The following is a 17,443-nucleotide window of genomic DNA, read 5'->3' on the forward strand; positions in this document are numbered from 1 at the left end:
GTGTCCACTAGTCCCTAACTAACATTTTAGTCTAGTTTTTTATTTGTTGTCAATATATTTAGTCTTAGTTTTAGTCATCATAGCTTAGTTTTCATTTAGTTTCCAAATAGTTTTCTAAATGTCTAGAGATCCAGACAAGAGATCCAGTATCCAAGTCATTTTACACTTGGTTGCATGCTGAAAATAGCCGATCTACAAGCTCACACCGCATCGGCTAAAAACTCAAATCTTATGATATTTAGTCGACTAAAACTAGACTAACACTAACATATTCCAGGTGACTAAAATGTGATTGAAACCAAATTAAAACTATTGAAGAGACTAATGACTAAAACTTGCTGCCAAAAACAACACTGATTCTAGTCTAAACATGAGAGACATCAACCTACATATTGTCTCCCTACATAATGCAGTTTATGGCCAGGACAACACACCATACATATTAATACATCAACACTGCCATCTGGTGGATATAGCTAGTAACCACACTCAGAGGCATCGCTCTATTGTAAACCAACAGCAAGACTGAACCATTTCGAAATTTAAAGAAATGTCTTCTAAATAAAATGACAGTTTTCTGAAATTATAAATACCTCATGTTTCTGTATCAGTGGTTCTCAAACTATTTCAAGTCAAGGACCCCACAAATTATATGTAATTGGCCGCCGACCCCCATCTGAAAATATGTTGTTCCAGGAACCCCTCAGAACCAAATATTTGAGTTGAAAACATTCTCTCTGAAAGAATATATATTCAAAGATGTGCCGCATTTTCACGATTTTTCAAAAATAGCAGACCTACAAGCTCGTAGCGCGCCACTCGGTGGCGCGCTATGAGCTTGTAGATCTGCTATTTTTCAATAGCTAAATTATAACAATGTTTAAAACACCAAAAGAGGTTCCCGTTCAGAATGGGTTAAAATAACTCTGGCCTTTAAGTTTGTCACTCAGCTGAAACGTCACTATTGATCAAACACTGACTTTCAAAATGACTTCAAACAATGAAAGGGGTCGGCCTCTACAGCCAAGCAACTGCCTGCACAATCATTCTAATAAATGCCTTGCTCAAGAATAGGTTTTTAACAAAGAGCAAATGGCTTGTTGCAGGTGTGTCAAACATGAGACTTTGTAGATAGATATGGGGAAGTCAAAAATGTATACAGTTTGACAGTAAAACAATTATGTCAACAGCATTCTGTCTGAGCTTTAAAGGGATAGTTCAGAATTTTGGAACTTAAGCTGTATGAAATACTTTAATTGCGAACGCAATGAGCACTTACTATGAGACCTAGCAGATCATGTCTGTCTGTCTGTCTGTCTGTCTGTCTGTCTGTCTGTCTGTCTGTCTGTCTGTCTGTCTGTCTGTCTGTCTGTCTGTCTGTCTGTCTCGCTTTTGTGCCCATATATGGAGCTGAGTGATTTGTTTGTGATTGATGCAAGTGTCTGTCCCGCTGTTACGTCACCATGACTCAGCCATAACCATATAAGGAGTCCCCAAAGCAGCTATACGTCCAAAACCCAAATATGTACGAGCTGCGTTCACTTCCCGCGTTTGCGCGTCTTACTGGTATAGTGGTTGCAACTGTATTAATTCATTGCCCGAGTCCCGTGGTGGGAGTTCTTCTCTGGTTTTGGTGAATATTAATAATAATAATAATAATAATAAGGCAACGCATTGCTCACTGCTCACCTTTAAGTCAGGAGTCCTCGGGTGGTTCCTCCTCCTCACCAAACCTTTAAGTCAGGAGTCCTCGGGTGGTTCCTCGATCCTCCTCACCAAACCTTTAAGTCAGGAGTCCTCGGGTGGTTCCTCCTCCTCACCAAACCTTTAAGTCAGGAGTCCTCGGGTGGTTCCTCGATCCTCCTCACCAAACCTTTAAGTCAGGAGTCCTCGGGTGGTTCCTCCTCCTCACCAAACCTTTAAGTCAGGAGTCCTCGGGTGGTTCCTCGATCCTCCTCACCAAACCTTTAAGTCAGGAGTCCTCGGGTGGTTCCTCCTCCTCACCAAACCTTTAAGTCAGGAGTCCTCGGGTGGTTCCTCCTCCTCACCAAACCTTTAAGTCAGGAGTCCTCGGGTGGTTCCTCCTCCTCACCAAACCTTTAAGTCAGGAGTCCTCGGGTGGTTCCTCCTCCTCACCAAACCTTTAAGTCAGGAGTCCTCGGGTGGTTCCTCCTCCTCACCAAACCTTTAAGTCAGGAGGCCTCGGGTGGTTCCTCCTCCTCACCAAACCTTTAAGTCAGGAGGCCTCGGGTGGTTCCTCCTCCTCACCAAACCTTTAAGTCAGGAGGCCTCGGGTGGTTCCTCCTCCTCACCAAACCTTTAAGTCAGGAGTCCTCGGGTGGTTCCTCCTCCTCACCAAACCTTTAAGTCAGGAGGCCTCGGGTGGTTCCTCCTCCTCACCAAACCTTTAAGTCAGGAGTCCTCGGGTGGTTCCTCCTCCTCACCAAACCTTTAAGTCAGGAGTCCTCGGGTGGTTCCTCCTCCTCACCAAACCTTTAAGTCAGGAGTCCTCGTGTGGTTCCTCCTCCTCACCAAACCTTTATGTCAGGAGTCCTCGGGTGGTTCCTCGATCCTCCTCACCAAACCTTTAAGTCAGGAGTCCTCGTGTGGTTCCTTTGTGCACAAACACAGAATTTACTACTTTACTACTAAACTTCTCCGGTCAAACTTGCATATTGGTTTGAGTTCAGTTCTGATTTAGCTTTAGTATTGGCTTGAAAAGAGTGTTTGACACTACATTTCAGTGTTAAATAAATGAGTAACAACGACCACCAAACACTCTTCTAACGGACCCAAAATGGAACCCAGGCTCGGCGCCTCACTTCCTGTTCCTTTATAGCTTCCTGGTAGTTCACTTCCTGGAATTGGAACTATTCCTGCAGGAACTATTGCTCACATACATTTCCCCACAGCTACCCCTTATGATCAAACTTTGTCATTTTGTCAACAGAAAACTACACAAAACACAATATAGCCTATTGTATTCTCCGTACACTACATTTCAGTGTTAAATATTCAACCCTAATTTAACCAACATATTCCCCTGTTATTCCCCAGTATGGTTCATATTCTTTCAACACTCATACCAGGACAGGAAATACATTATTTCACACATTTTATGTGGCAGTGTCACAACGCAAGCCGTTGATGGCGTGATGATGACGTGATGATCAACCAGACGTAACCCAATGAGGTATATATATAACTCTGTATCACTGTACCCATTCTGGGCGGGAACCCCTTTTGGTGTTTTAAGCATTATGTTATACTTTAGCTATTGAAAAATAGCAGATCTACAAGTTCTACGAGCTTAATGTAGGTCTGCTATTTTTGAAATATCGTGAACATGTGGCGCAAATCTTTCAATATATATTCTTTCAGAGCCAAAGTTTTTAACTCAAATCTTTGCTTCTGGGGGTCCCTGGAACAACATATTTTCTGTCAATGTATTGCTATAGGCCAGCTCTTAGCATGCTGCTAGAAAGAAAGAAAAAGAGAAACAAAGAAACAAAGAAACAAAGAAACAAACAAACAAACAAAGAAACTAACAAAGAAACTCCAAGTATAAGGAGATTGAGAAGTATACTACAGAAATGGGTCAAATACTATTTCAGAGCTATGGATATTTAAACGTTCTTGGGAGCCAACCAGCATGCCGTCTGGGATCGCCATGGAGACACAAGTGTTGTCCTTATTTAACCGACCCACTGTGGGAGTCTCCTCCCTCCCTCTCTCTCTCTCTCCCTCTCTCTCTCTCTCTCTCTCTCTCTCTCTCTCTCTCTCTCTCTCTCTCTCTCTCCCTTCCCCTTTTTCTTTCCTGTCGAGCTGCTGGTGAACGTTGTTTGGCTTCTGCACATGGAGGAGCAGTCTGTCCCACATGATACCACCAACCAACCCACTGCTATAGGAGCCGTCTGTCTGTCCCACAGCTCGCAGCCAAACATCTACGGTGTAATTAATACATCCTTGTGCCAGCCCTGAATAGCTCAACCTGGAGTAGCTTCAACCCAAGACCCCATGATGATCCTGTGTAGCCGTGAAAACCAGGCTATGGGGATCTAGTCAATGTGTCTGTTTAAATCCACTGTCTCTGTCTGAATGTTTCCACTCTCTCTCTCTCTCACTCCCCTGGCCCTTATCCTCATAATCTGCTGCTCTCCCTCATACAGTACATAGTCATAAACCCACACTCACCACTCTCTTCCATTTTCCATTACCGTAACGTTAGCGTCCTGTGTCCCAATGTGACCTTACCTAAAGCGACCCTAAGGTTTCCTCACTTCACTGCTCTGTCTAAACACACCAGCAGAGGACATGGAGGAGAGAGAGAGTGAGGAGGAGAAGGAGGCAGTGCAGGGGGTGAGAACTACAGAGACATGCAGGGGTGAGAACTACAGAGACATGCAGGGGGTGAAAACTACAGAGAAATGATGCAGGGGGTGAAAACTACAGAGACATGCAGGGGGTGAAAACTACAGAGACATGCAGGGGGTGAGAACTACAGAGAAATGATACAGGGGGTTTAAAACTACAGAGAAATGATGCAGGGGGTGAGGCTTCTTTGCACACTTTTCTCTCGTTACTCTCCCTGACGTTCAAACCACATGCTCATTTCGGGCTGGTTCCACTGGCCTCCCCTTTCCAAGCTCCCGCCCTTATTTCCTCTCTCTCTGACTCCAACCCCCTCTCCAGCTTGCCTTTTTCACCCCAGCCTTCCTCCTCCCCCGCCCACCACCACTACCACCACCACCACCACCAGTTGATTCCTGAGAACTGCGTTGTGGAGACTGAGAGACGAACAGGGGGGAGAAATAAGGCAGATATAAAGAGACCGTTTGTCAGAGTCGTTCCAGGGACACTGACTGCAGCGGACGGGACCGCCATATTATAGCCTCTGTTCCTTCTTCCATTTGTGCACTTCTCTACCCACTCAGGACAGCTGTGAGTATCTATGGGGGTCAGACGAGGACAGGATAGGACCCCCCCCACACACACACACACACGCACACACACACACACACACACACACACACACACACACACACACACACACACACACACACACACACACACACACACACACACACACACACACACACACACACACACACACACACACACACACACACACACACACACTCTCTCTCTCTGCTCCCAGATTATATTAGTGGTGTACGTGACTACCTGCAGACATGATAAAAGGATCTTCTTCACACAGATTTTTAAGAAGTCCACAATTTGTATATCTGAATGTTTTGAAATGCAAGAATGTCAATAATAATAAGTGTGGGAAGCTCATGAAAGTATATTCTTGGAGAGAGAGAGTGAAGTGGACTTGTTCATTCTGCCATATTGTATTGCAGGCTATACTTGGCCGGAAGCAAAAGTGTCTTTTCAGTCAGATAACATTACTGCATTGTCGTAGTATACAGTATGTGTGATACAGACTGTGACTGTGATCGTTGACCCTGTTGGGAATTAAAGGTTCAGCCTCTTACAAAGCTTGAGATTTCCTTCATATGATCTTCGACACATTTAAACTGCATGAGACAAGAACTACATTGTAATTTCAAAACTTGTAAGGATGTAAACATTGCTTGCTTCTCACAAGCGATCCTTTTATGTGTATTCCTGCACTGTTTGTTTAAAGCAACAATATACATACAAACGTGATCATTTACAGTACGGTAACATTCAGGAGGTCATTACGGACATTACTATGAAGTTGACCAGGTGCCAAATGTCCTCCATTTCAACCCGCCTCCATGTGCATGCGTAGAGGCAAGGACAGACAGACACAACAACACTTCAAAGTTAAATGACTCGTGAAATGTTACTCGTGAAATCTAAATCATGACAGTTTTCTGAAAAACCTTATGTTTCTTGTATCAGTGGTGTTCAATATCTCATGTCAAGGACCCCCAAAATTTAATATGCCTCCAACCCCCCTCTGAAAATATGTTATTCCAGGGACCCCCCCGAGAAGCAAAGATTTGAGTTAAAATGTTCACTCTGTAACAATATATATATTCAAAGATTTGAGGCACATTTTCATGATTTTTCAAAAATAGATGTCCTACAAGAGCTTGTAGATCTGCTATTTTTCAATAGCTAAAAGTATAACATAATGCTTAAAACACCAAAAGGGTGTTCTCCCGCCCCAAAATGAGTGACTTGTGTGAAATGTTCAATAATCTTGAGCGTAATTAACTCTGTCCAAAGTGAGAAACCAGACAAGTTCGTCTACACAGTAGCCTCTTTGTTGAATTAACCCATTCTGACCGGGCACCCATTTTGGTGTTAGCATCATGTTATGCTTTAGCTATTGAAAAATAGCAGATCTACAAGCTCATAGCGCGCCACCGAGTGGCGCGCTACGAGCTTGTAGGTCTGCTATTTTTGAAAAATAGAAAGAACGACTGACATTTTTAGAATCTGATCTCAGGTCAGAATGGGGTTAATCAGACCAGTGTGTGTCCAGTGGAAACCTCGTATGAATCTGATCTCAGGTCAGAATGGGTTAATTTAATTTGCTGTGCAAATGGCATCGATGAATGACATGAAATCACATCCGCTTTCTAATTCACTTAGTTTGAACATGAGGATTTGTCATTTTTTGGGGGGAAACATGAAAAATAATAAAATATGAGTCGAAACAATTATTACAACTACCGTATCCAGTATCCCTGAACTCCAGAAGATCCAGTGGTGGAGAAAGTACTCAGATGTTTACCACAGTAAAAAATACAAAAGTAAAAAAAAGCCCTGCTTTCAAAAGCATCGAAAATAGGCTTGTAGATCTGCTATTTTTTTGAAAAAGCACGAAAATGTGGCAAAGATCTTTGAATATATTCAGAGTGAACATCTTTAACTCAAATCTTTGCTTCGGGGGGGACAACATATTTTCAGATGGGAGTCAGTGGCCAAATACATATCATTTCTGGGGTCCTTGACATGACATAGTTTGAGAATCACTGATATAGAAACATGAGTTTAAATTTAGAAGGCATTTTGTAGAATCAAGTTAAGTCAAAATACAACCGTATTAGCGTCAAAATGTACATAAAGTATCCATTATGCAGAATGCCCATTTCAGAATCATAATATACCATGTTTACTGAACCATTATGACTGATCATTCATTAATCATTAATGTGTTCGCCACCTTAAAATTGCAACTGGTAAAGCAAGAGCAACATTTGAAGGACTTTAAAATGCTCTCGGCCGGGTAGTTTAATCTAATAAATGATTAGTTCATGTATAATTTGTATTATCAATCTATAAATCTGCAAAGCAACTATTGTAAAAATCAATGTTAATTTACGTACCCATAAACTAAAGACCGTGCACTTGGTTTCAAACTATCATTTAGCTGCCTGGGGACCCCCTGGAACTCCCTCAAGGACCCCTGGGGGTCCCCGGACCCCACTTTGGGAACCACTGTACTAGTAGACTACATTGCACTACATGTATATTTGACAGTTAGACTAGATACCGGTATAGTTACTATAAATTCGGGTCTCAGAGATAGAAATGCAAATAAATGGGGGTCCGTAGACTAATGTCAAACTGTCAGAGATAGAAATTAAAATAAATGGGGGTCCGTAGACTAATGTCAAACCGTCAGAGATAGAAATTAAAATAAATGGGGGTCCGTAGACTAATGTCAAACCGTCAGAGATAGAAATTAAAATAAATGGGGGTCCGTAGACTAATGTCAAACCGTCAGAGATAGAAATTAAAATAAATGGGGGTCCGTAGACTAATGTCAAACCGTCAGAGATAGAAATTAAAATAAATGGGGGTCCGTAGACTAATGTCAAACCGTCAGAGATAGAAATTAAAATAAATGGGGGTCCGTAGACTAATGTCAAACTGTCAGAGATAGAAATTAAAATAAATGGGGGTCCGTAGACTAATGTCAAACCGTCAGAGATAGAAATTAAAATAAATGGGGGTCCGTAGACTAATGTCAAACTGTCAGAGATAGAAATTAAATGAAATGGGGGTCCGTAGACTAATGTCAAACTGTCAGAGATAGAAATTAAATTAAATGGGGGTCCGTAGACTAATGTCAAACCGTCAGAGATAGAAATTAAATTAAATGGGGGTCCGTACCGTAGACTAATTTTAACAAATTTAACGGGTTGGGAATCAATGCTAGAGCTGTAAAAATGGGGGATAAATTTAGTGTCAATTTGGGGGTCCTTGACATGACATGAAAAGTTTGGGAACCACTGCCCTAGTTAGAAGACGTACAGTAGCATGAACTATTCAAGCACAAGTACATCTAAGTTGTACTGTACTTCCAGCACTTGAGTGAATGTACTGGGTTACATTCCAACAGCAGCTGTACAGTATCTGCCCTGCTGTACTGTGCTTAACAATGCAGGACTGATAGCAGGTCAGCCTGCAGACTAGAGGAGGAGGTGTTTGGAACGCATCCAGGAGGTCAGGGTAGATAAATCAACCATAAAATAAACAAGCACCTCAGGAGACCTTTAAACCCGGCTGTTCACGCCACCATGCAGACAGTAAATACAACGCTGAGACTGTATATTATTAAGGTTGCCGCAGCGGTCCTTTCATGACGACGACAGGCCCAGGAAATAATTCCCAAAGCATTTCTTTTCCCTTAGACACTTCAAAAAGTATTTATTTAAAGACCTTTTTTTTTCTTCTTTTTTCTTTTATGTTTTCTTTTTGTGGCTTTCGCCTTTTTATAGGCTGACAGGAAATGGGGAGAGAGATCGGGGGGGGGGGGGGGGGGGGGGAGACATGCAATAAAGGCCGTCGGGATCGGGAGTCGAACCCGCGGCACACTGCCAGACTTTTAGTCGACTTTGGGCCGATTGATACTCCTATTTTACCGCTGTTTCGGCGCTGTAGTGCCGAACCGACTTTTATTCGGCTCTAAAATAGGAGTATGAATCGGCCCTAAATATCATAAGATTTTAGTTGTAGATCTGTCTATTTTCAGCATGCAACTAAATTGTAAAATGACTTATACTGGATCTCTTGTCCACTAGTCCCTTCCTAACATTTTAGTCTAGTTTTCATTTTGTTGACAAAATTGTCAGTATATTTAGTCTTAGTTTTAGTCATCATAGCTTAGTTTCCATTTAGTTTTCGTCAGTGGAAAAAGGTCGCCTTGGTTTTAGTCGACGAAAACAACACTAGCTGCGACCGATATGTCTGATCAGTCATAGTGTTGGGAGCTTATTGTCACAGTACCCGTCTGTCTGTGTCCCTTGTGTGCCCATATATGGACATCTCTGCATGTCTGTCTACTTAGTCCATTTCATGCCCACATCTCTGTATCTGTCGGTCACATATTAAACACATGACCATAATATGGGCATAGGCATAATTATCGTTTTTTTTATGGTTAAGATGTCGGAGGCATTGTGAAATTTAAAAAAAAATCTTCTAAATCCTCCAGTTTTCTGAAATAAATATTTTCACGATTTTTCAAAAAATAGCAGACCTACAAGCTCGGTGGCATGCTATGAGCTTGTAGATCTGCTATTTTCAATAGCTAAATTATAACATAATGTTTAAAACACCAAAAGGGGTTAAGGTTTTCACTGACTAAAACAATAAATAAAAATGAATCTATGATGACTAAATATAGACAATTTAGTCAAATCTACAGGATTTGAAATCTACAGAATCTATTCTACAATCTCACAATGCGTGCTGTGACGCGTTGTGAGCTTGTAGATCTGCTGCTGATTTCGCTAGATGATTTTCAGCGTGCTACCAAAGTTTAAAATCTGCCAATACAACGATAGCAAGGCCCGTCAAAACACATTTTAGTCGACTAAATCAACTGTCGATTTAAGTCGACTAAAATCTTACGATATTTTAGTCGACTAAAACTGGACTAGAACACTAGAACATTCCAGGTGACTAAAATGTGACTATAAAACTAAAATGAAAACTATTCAAAAGCCTATATGACTAAAAATAAAATCAGAATTTGCTGCCAAAAACAACACTGGGATTCAGACAGCTTAGACTATAGCTACTAGATTATAATTACTGTCCACTGTGTCCAGTCACTGTCCACCACTAGACACTAGACAGCATTAGCAGCCCTGCTGCCAGCTTCTAATAGCAGGTGAGGGTGATTAAGTTAATCAGTTCAGAATCAGATAACAGGTGCTATAGTACCATCCATGGGTGTTTGTTGTTCTACTACTAGTGGACTTACCTGCAGACACCAGACAGTAGCCTACACCATACAGCAGCAACGCTCACTCCGGTCTTCACTCTTTCTTGTCCACTGACTAAAATCATCATCAAACAATAAAACCAACAGTAAGTTCATTCACTATGAGAGAATATACGATTGAAACGCTAGAAAATATTAGGCTATGGTGTGGTTGGCAAGTCAAGTTTTAGCCTATAAAAATGCAAGCTATAAATCAGACTGCTAATATTATTTTATGTTTTGACCTTTTGATGTCATTGAATTCAGACACGATAGGTCATATTCGATCGATACAAAAACTCAACTGTGAGCTGGACAGTGGCCCACATGCAGCGTTACACTTGTTTACAAGAGTGTCCACCGTTTTCAATTCATCAAAATGCATCATCTAGGACTTCTAGGTAGTGAATTAAGTTGTCTTAACTGAACATGTACCTCCGTCCTCACCGTATATATGGTATAAATATCATCATATCATGTACTTTCTGTCTCTCCTCTGTCCCAGATGCTCATGTTGACTGTAGGACGTGTTGGGGGGAGCCTCCTGGTGCGGCGCGCGACCCCTGCTCTGGCCGCCGGCAGTGTGAGGATGGCCGGACACGGCCACGCCGGTGGGTCATTCATTACATCATCAATCATGGGGGAAAAAACGACCTAAAACTAGTACTAAAAAAACGTTGCGTCATATTTTTTTGGTAACTTATTTTATCACTTGCACACTTGCACTGCCACCATAACATGGAAGTTTAGTTTAGAACTTTACCCCCATGGCTACAGCTTATCAGCGACAGGTGGTAGTATTGGTCTTTAACCTGCAGGTGGCAGTGTTGTCTTTTAAAAAGCTATGCGACTTGACATTCATTTTGACATACACATTAGCGATAGGCCTAGTATGCATATGTATGTTTATGCGTGTCCAAAATAACGCAAGGAAGTAAACTAATACATACATTACTATACAGGTCATTCCTATATTTGGTGCCATTTCAGCCTAGTAACTTTTTCAAAACTAAAATATATTTTTTTAGAAAAAGAGAATTTGTTCAGAAAACATTTGTCCACCAGCTTAATGCATTATTCAAAAAAAAAAATCCATATAAATAATCATTGTAACAGGGGAGACATTTTAGGCTATATTTATATTCATTTCACTTTGAGGTACAATAAGCTTTTTGGAATTCAGGTTTTTGCTTATTAAAATAAGCAAAAACATTAAGAACACTTGCATTTACACTGCATTATGACCTGGGGACACAAATGGCACCCAACACTAGGAATGACCCATACAAGGTTGTCTGAACCTCGTCATATATAAAGACATGTTTATTTACATTGGACTCTCTCTCTCTCCGTTCCTAGCTGTGACAACAACAGACATGTCTCAGCCGATGTACATCGACCGTCTGGACACCCCGCTGCCCGACAAACCCTTCAAAGACCACCTGACCGACGCCGATAAGGGCATGAAGCAGAAGGAGAAGGGACCCTGGACCCAGCTCTCCAACGCAGAGAAGATGGCCTGTAAGTATTAAACAGAAGGAGAAGGGACCCTGGACCCAGCTGTCCAATGCAGAGAAGATGGCCTGTGAGTATTAAACAGAAGGAGAAGGGACCCTGGACCCAGCTCTCCAACACAGAGAAGATGGCCTGTGAGTATTAAACAGAAGGAGAAGGGACCCTGGACCCAGCTGTCCAACGCAGAGAAGATGGCCTGTGAGTATTAAACAGAAGGAGAAGGGACCCTGGACCCAGCTCTCCAACACAGAGAAGATGGCCTGTGAGTTGTTGTTGTTGATGGTTGTCCCGCTAATGGTGATATAACGGGGTTGTCCAGCAGCAGTTTACAGTGGGAGTTGTTCAGTTGTGAACTTCTGACCCGTCAGCTGACTCCTGGAATGCTGGGAATCTTAATTATTATTTTCACATCACCCCTCAGACCTCACCCTGTCGCTACAGCGCCAGGAACGTGACCAGAGCTTCTAGTTTCATTTGGGGGACTTCATAATCATTATTATTCTTTGAGGGGTGCTAGCCCCTCCTATATTCAGCTATTAGTTTGGAGATCTTCGTCCTACACAAACATTCAATTCCCATTGACAATGAATGTAGAATTTTAGCTCCTAGTGTCTACTTTTGTCCTGCACAAACATTAAATTGACACTGACTGGAGAATTCTACGTCCGTGTCTGAGCAAAAAGGCAGTGTCTATTTTGGGTCATGATTATGTACGATAAGGGCGCCCCTCACTTCACAATATATTTTTAAATATACTGTAAATTATCATGACCTGAGGAGGTCTTCTTTGACCAAGAGCGATCCACTTGCATAGTCTCTCTTTGACCAAGAGCGATCACTCTTGGTCTTTGACCAAAGGTGATCCACTTGCACTTCTAGTCTCTCGAGACAGACTGTTGACATCAATATTCAAAGGAAAAAAGGGTGCTGTTCTTCCTTTATGTTTTGCTGATGGGTTCTGGGATTGCTTGCATTCTACTATGCTCGTTGCTGCAGTCTGTTCACTCTCATCTCTTCCCCCCCCCCCCCCTCTGCCCCCCCCTTCCAGTGTACAGGCTGATGTTCGATAAGACGTATCCAGAGATGAAGATCAAGTCGCACGAATGGAAGTCTGTCGTCGGCGGGATGCTCTTTTTCATCGGTGTCACTGGCTTCATAGTCCTTTGGCAGGCACAATATGGTGGGTGTCTGCCTTTAAAACGTGTAAATGCACGCACATGCCTGCATTGTTGTGCATGTATACAACAATACATCGGCATGAACCTTTTGAGCACTAGTTTGTTCCACTACACTAAATCCATAGTATGAATTTAACTGGACCCCCCCCCCCCCCCCCCCGTTTTTACACAGAGTTAAACTTGCTACAGTCGGAGTCTTCGACAGATGGCAGACATACATGCGGGCTCATTTTAAACACTTGAGACATATTTGTATTATATTATTATTATTTCATCATACAATGGTGTTGCACAGCTTATTTTATTTTTTTATATTAGAAAATGCATATCTTTTCAGTCGCCTTTCTATGCTTGGGAGATATTATTATTATTATTATTGATGGTACAAACATGAGTGCACTATTAAAGCAACCGTTTTGAACTTGTCTATCCTTCTGTCCTCTTGTTCACAGTCTACCCTGCTACTCCTCACACCTTAACGTGTCTATCCTTCCGTCCTCTTGTTCACAGTCTACCCTGCTACTCCTCACACCTTCGCTGACGACTGGCAGGCCAAACAGACCCAGAGGATGATTGACATGAAGATAAACCCCATTGAGGGCTTCGCCAGCAACTGGGACTACGAGAAGAAACAATGGAAGTAGAGGGACTTTATTGTGTTCAACTAGAGGTTGAAGAAGGTGAAGTTGTCTCGGGGTTGCTTATCTAGGCTCAGATTAAATATTTTTGTAAAAATGCAGCAGCAATCGGATCCGCAACCCAGGGGAGAACTTTACTTTCTCGACATGTAGCCTCTCTCTCTCGTCCAATCGCAATGTTGTCATGGTGACTGTCCGTCCTGGTTTATAATAAAACTGTCCTGATGATTATTCTGTGCATCTCTTTCTCATGGTGACGTGTGTGTGTGTGTGTGTGTGTGTGTGTGTTCGGTCGGGAACTACTTTGGTCCTTTCTGTGGAAACGTATAAGGAGTCTTAGTGCTGCTAAGATTGTCTGCTCAATAAAAGTAGCGGACCAACATGATCAGCCCAAGATGCGGTACTTCTAATCATCATGTTTGGCCACTGCAAAGGTGGCTTGATCACTTTGTCATGGCTGGCTGTCTTCTAAATATCTCTGCACTTAAAGCATACATTATCCAGGCTGTTAAAACAAAATGAAGGGAACCAATATTGTCCACATATCCTCATGTGACTGACTGTATAAAATGTACAGCTCTCTAAAATAAACGGTGGCTCATTAAGATCTGATTTAATTTTCTACTTGGTTTATTTCTAGTTGTGCTTTGTTTCATTTGACGGGGACGATGCTCATTAATCAACACGTCAGCATGTGACGTGTCAAACTAGGGGGTTTCCTTGGGCTAAAAACAGCCATAGACGTCATGACAAATGGGCAAGTGGCTATGGCTGTTTTTAGTCCATGGAGTGTATTTTGTGCAATTAATGCTTGGAATGGATTCAGAATCATGAAAACTAGTTTGACATGTCACATGCTACTTAAAGCAAAAGGAAAGTTTTTTTTATATATATTTTGTAACCCATTTTTCACCCCTGTGTCAATCATCTAATGCAGGGATACTCAAATAGATTTACCTGTGGGCCACATTACAAAAATGGCAAGGGGCCAGGGGCCAGTAGATAAAATTACGACATTAATGATACTTGATAACTTCTCTCTTTCAATTGCTTTATTTTTGCAAAATGTATCAAAGTACAATGTGCATGCACACAATATGTAAATAAATAAATGTGTTACATTTTCTTGCATAAACACAAAGAGCTGTTTCCATAACTGCACAAATTATTGCACATAACATGAGTAGCTGTTATAATAACATAACATAACATGAGTAGCTCTTTGCCTGCCTGCCTGCCTGTCTGTCTGTGTCAGTGATATGGCTGACTGAGTAAAATAAAACAATCTACCTGAAAATAGATAGCTATAAGTGAAGAGCAATTTCCGCAATTACCATTTCCGCAATTTCCATTTCCGCAATTTCCATTTCCGCAATTTCCATTTCCACCATTTCCGCAATTTCCGCAATTCCCATTTCCGTATTTTCAATTTCCGCATTTCCGCAATTTCCATTTCCACCATTTCCGCAATTACAATTTCCGCAATTTCCGCAATTTACATTTCCGCAATTTCCATTTCCAACTATTAATGGCAGCTGGGTTTCATCATTCAAATAAAATAGAATTCTGTCCGTTTAGCTATAAAATTATGTCAGGGAATAGGGATACACAGTATGGGCCTGATTCTTCAACGCGTTTACGCTGATATAATGACGTGAAGCTAGCGGAAAGGCATTTACGTGGATTTCCCACATTAATTTGGAATTCATGGAAATGGCCGTGAACTTGACGCTCACGTAGGTTGGTCGGAAACTCCGTAAAATCCCACGGGACCTCTTTAGGTGGCGGACGAATTTACGGATATATTCAGAAGGCTTTAGTCTTCATGCTGAATCAATAAATAGTTCCCAAATCACAGATAAAATATGTAGGCATGTGTCCCGACCCTATAACATTGTTCAGCACATAAAAAAATGATATATAAAACTTGCACTTGTATGCCTATGCATGCATTCTAGAGGCAAGTCCCATAAGGAAACTGCCCCTGCAAGCGACACATTTTTATTTATTTATTAGGATATTTCTATAGCATGCGCGATTGCGCTGCTCACTTGACAGCCTTCTCTAGGCTACTCGCAGTGCAACGTGTTGTGAGCTTGTAGATCGGCTCCCGTGGACTCACGCTGCATGTTAAAAAACAAACTCACAATTATAATAAGAACATAGGCCTACACTTATCTGCATTCTGCACTGTACGAATCCAACATTGTTTAGTGTGTTAGTGTTATTTAGTGAGTCAGTTCTCTGACTGTCGGTGTGTGTGTGTGTGTGTGTGTGTGTGGGGCGGACAGCAGCATGCGGCCGCTGAACAGAGTCCAATCTGGGTGAAATTTACATTGGAAAATTAATATAACGGCGCGGTGAGCCCGGCAAGGACAGAACACGGCCCGGCCCGACTGTTATATGGTCTATCTATGGCATTCTATGGTTCACAGACATGCCGGTCTGACAGACAGACAGCAGTCACGACGAGGGCTATAAATCCACATTATGGCATCAGCGCGTGCAATTTGGCCAGTCAGTTTTAAGCCAGCTCACCTTAATTAATTATAATATGGGCAACGTTGTAGCTGTGTAGGCTATATGCTGTAGGCTAGCTACTACATTGATCTCATCATGAGATGAATCAAGTTTGCCGTGTCCCGCGAATCATTTTAATATGACGACATCATGAAATGAATTTACATCTGATACATCGGATATCTATTTTACTTCTGCAGGCGAGTGTTCTTTCTTTTTTTATAACCCTGCAGTGCATTCATCAGTATCATTGCCGAGTTGTATATAGCATTTGGTCGTGTGGTGAACAGTACAAATTAACTTCTTTCTCATTATGTGAAAGTAACTGTAACATATCAGTTAACTCTGACATTTAAGGATCGAGTGAAGCAATGCGTGCCAAGTTGGCAAGTTTCGTTTATAATTATTTTTATAACTCGCGCTGTTTGCTTGAAGATCTGTCCGTGCAGAGAACCTCCTGTCAAAATTAACTACTCTACAAGCTCATCGCGCTGTTGTATAGAATTTAAAGTTTGGGAATCCTCTGTGCCGGCTATGATGACGTATTTCGAGATTTCCTGTTGCCTTATATGGTGTAGAATGGGCGTGGATGTTCCAACTAACCAGGCGACAACAGGCGAATCGCTTGGGGAAAATGCGGAAAGGATACACTCAGCGATCCGCATAAATGAAGTGATTACACCAGCTTCTCTGAATAACACGTCATCTCAACGTAGCTTGATCGGACGGATAAATACGATATCTGTAGACTGTTTCCGCCACAGTGCAACGGTGGCGTATTTCTTTTTAATGAATCAGGCCCTATATGTCTTTCATTTGCATTGCATCTCCCCCCCACCCCCCCAAGCTTTTATTTTCGTTCGAGTAATAGTACAACTCTAATAGTATTACTTATAATAATGTAATTAAAGAACTTCATTCAGATTTATTTATTTTAATTTCATTTTCCAGATTTGTTTTTCTTCTTTTTTTTAGATTTTCATTGGTGGGCCAGTCATAATGGTCCCGCGGGCCTGATGTGGCCCGCGGGCCTGAGGTTGAGTATCACTGATCCTGGGCTCTACACACCCTCCACCATAGAATGTTAATGGTCACAAACTCCTATAAAACAAATTGCCCAATACCAACAGCCGGTCAGCAAGTGGATTCATGAATATACGTGTGTGTGTGTGTGTGTGTGTGTCTATAGACAATATTTAGGCCAATAAGACTATATACCAAATTTCCCATCCGTCCACCTCGACTGCCGGACGAATACAAAAACACTACAGGTTTTCAAGTTGTGATACGTTTTTGTACCGCGGAGGGGGTGTGGTGTCCTAAATATTATATCTGGCTTTCCTGAATTGAATGAATAGGTTCATGCATCCCGTCTA

The 17,443-nt window shown here is 41.8% G+C and overlaps 1 protein-coding gene across 2 annotated transcripts; it reads left to right on the top strand.

The window, feature by feature from the left end:
• Positions 1-4,718: 4,718 nt before the first annotated feature.
• On the top strand, positions 4,719-14,159 carry cox4i2 (cytochrome c oxidase subunit 4I2). Of its 2 annotated transcripts, none has more exons than XM_080763569.1 (5): positions 4,719-4,941; positions 10,722-10,827; positions 11,576-11,737; positions 12,780-12,911; positions 13,362-14,159. In XM_080763569.1, the coding sequence occupies exons 2-5, from the start codon at positions 10,722-10,724 to the stop codon at positions 13,448-13,450; spliced, it is 489 nt and encodes a 162-aa protein (XP_080619695.1). In that variant the 5' UTR covers positions 4,719-4,941; the 3' UTR covers positions 13,451-14,159. The 2 variants fall into 2 exon arrangements, with proteins under 2 accessions (XP_080619695.1, XP_080619694.1); XM_080763568.1 differs by having other exon boundaries at positions 4,725-4,941; positions 13,420-14,159.
• The last annotated feature ends 3,284 nt before the right edge of the window (positions 14,160-17,443 follow it).

Source organism: Protomyctophum bolini (assembly GCF_963924005.1).
Source record: "Protomyctophum bolini genome assembly, chromosome: 5".
Taxonomy (NCBI): Eukaryota; Metazoa; Chordata; class Actinopteri; order Myctophiformes; family Myctophidae; genus Protomyctophum; species Protomyctophum bolini.

What these genes read in the sequence shown, in the direction of transcription:
- cox4i2 (XM_080763568.1), top strand. Translation starts at nt 10,722, where the DNA reads ATGCTCATGTTGACTGTAGGACGTGTTGGGGGGAGCCTCCTGGTGCGG. An exon ending in GGCCGGACACGGCCACGCCG is followed by an intron (nt 10,828 to 11,575) that starts GTGGGTCATTCA and finishes CTCCGTTCCTAG; the next exon opens with CTGTGACAACAACAGACATG. An exon ending in CAACGCAGAGAAGATGGCCT is followed by an intron (nt 11,738 to 12,779) that starts GTAAGTATTAAA and finishes CCCCCCTTCCAG; the next exon opens with TGTACAGGCTGATGTTCGAT.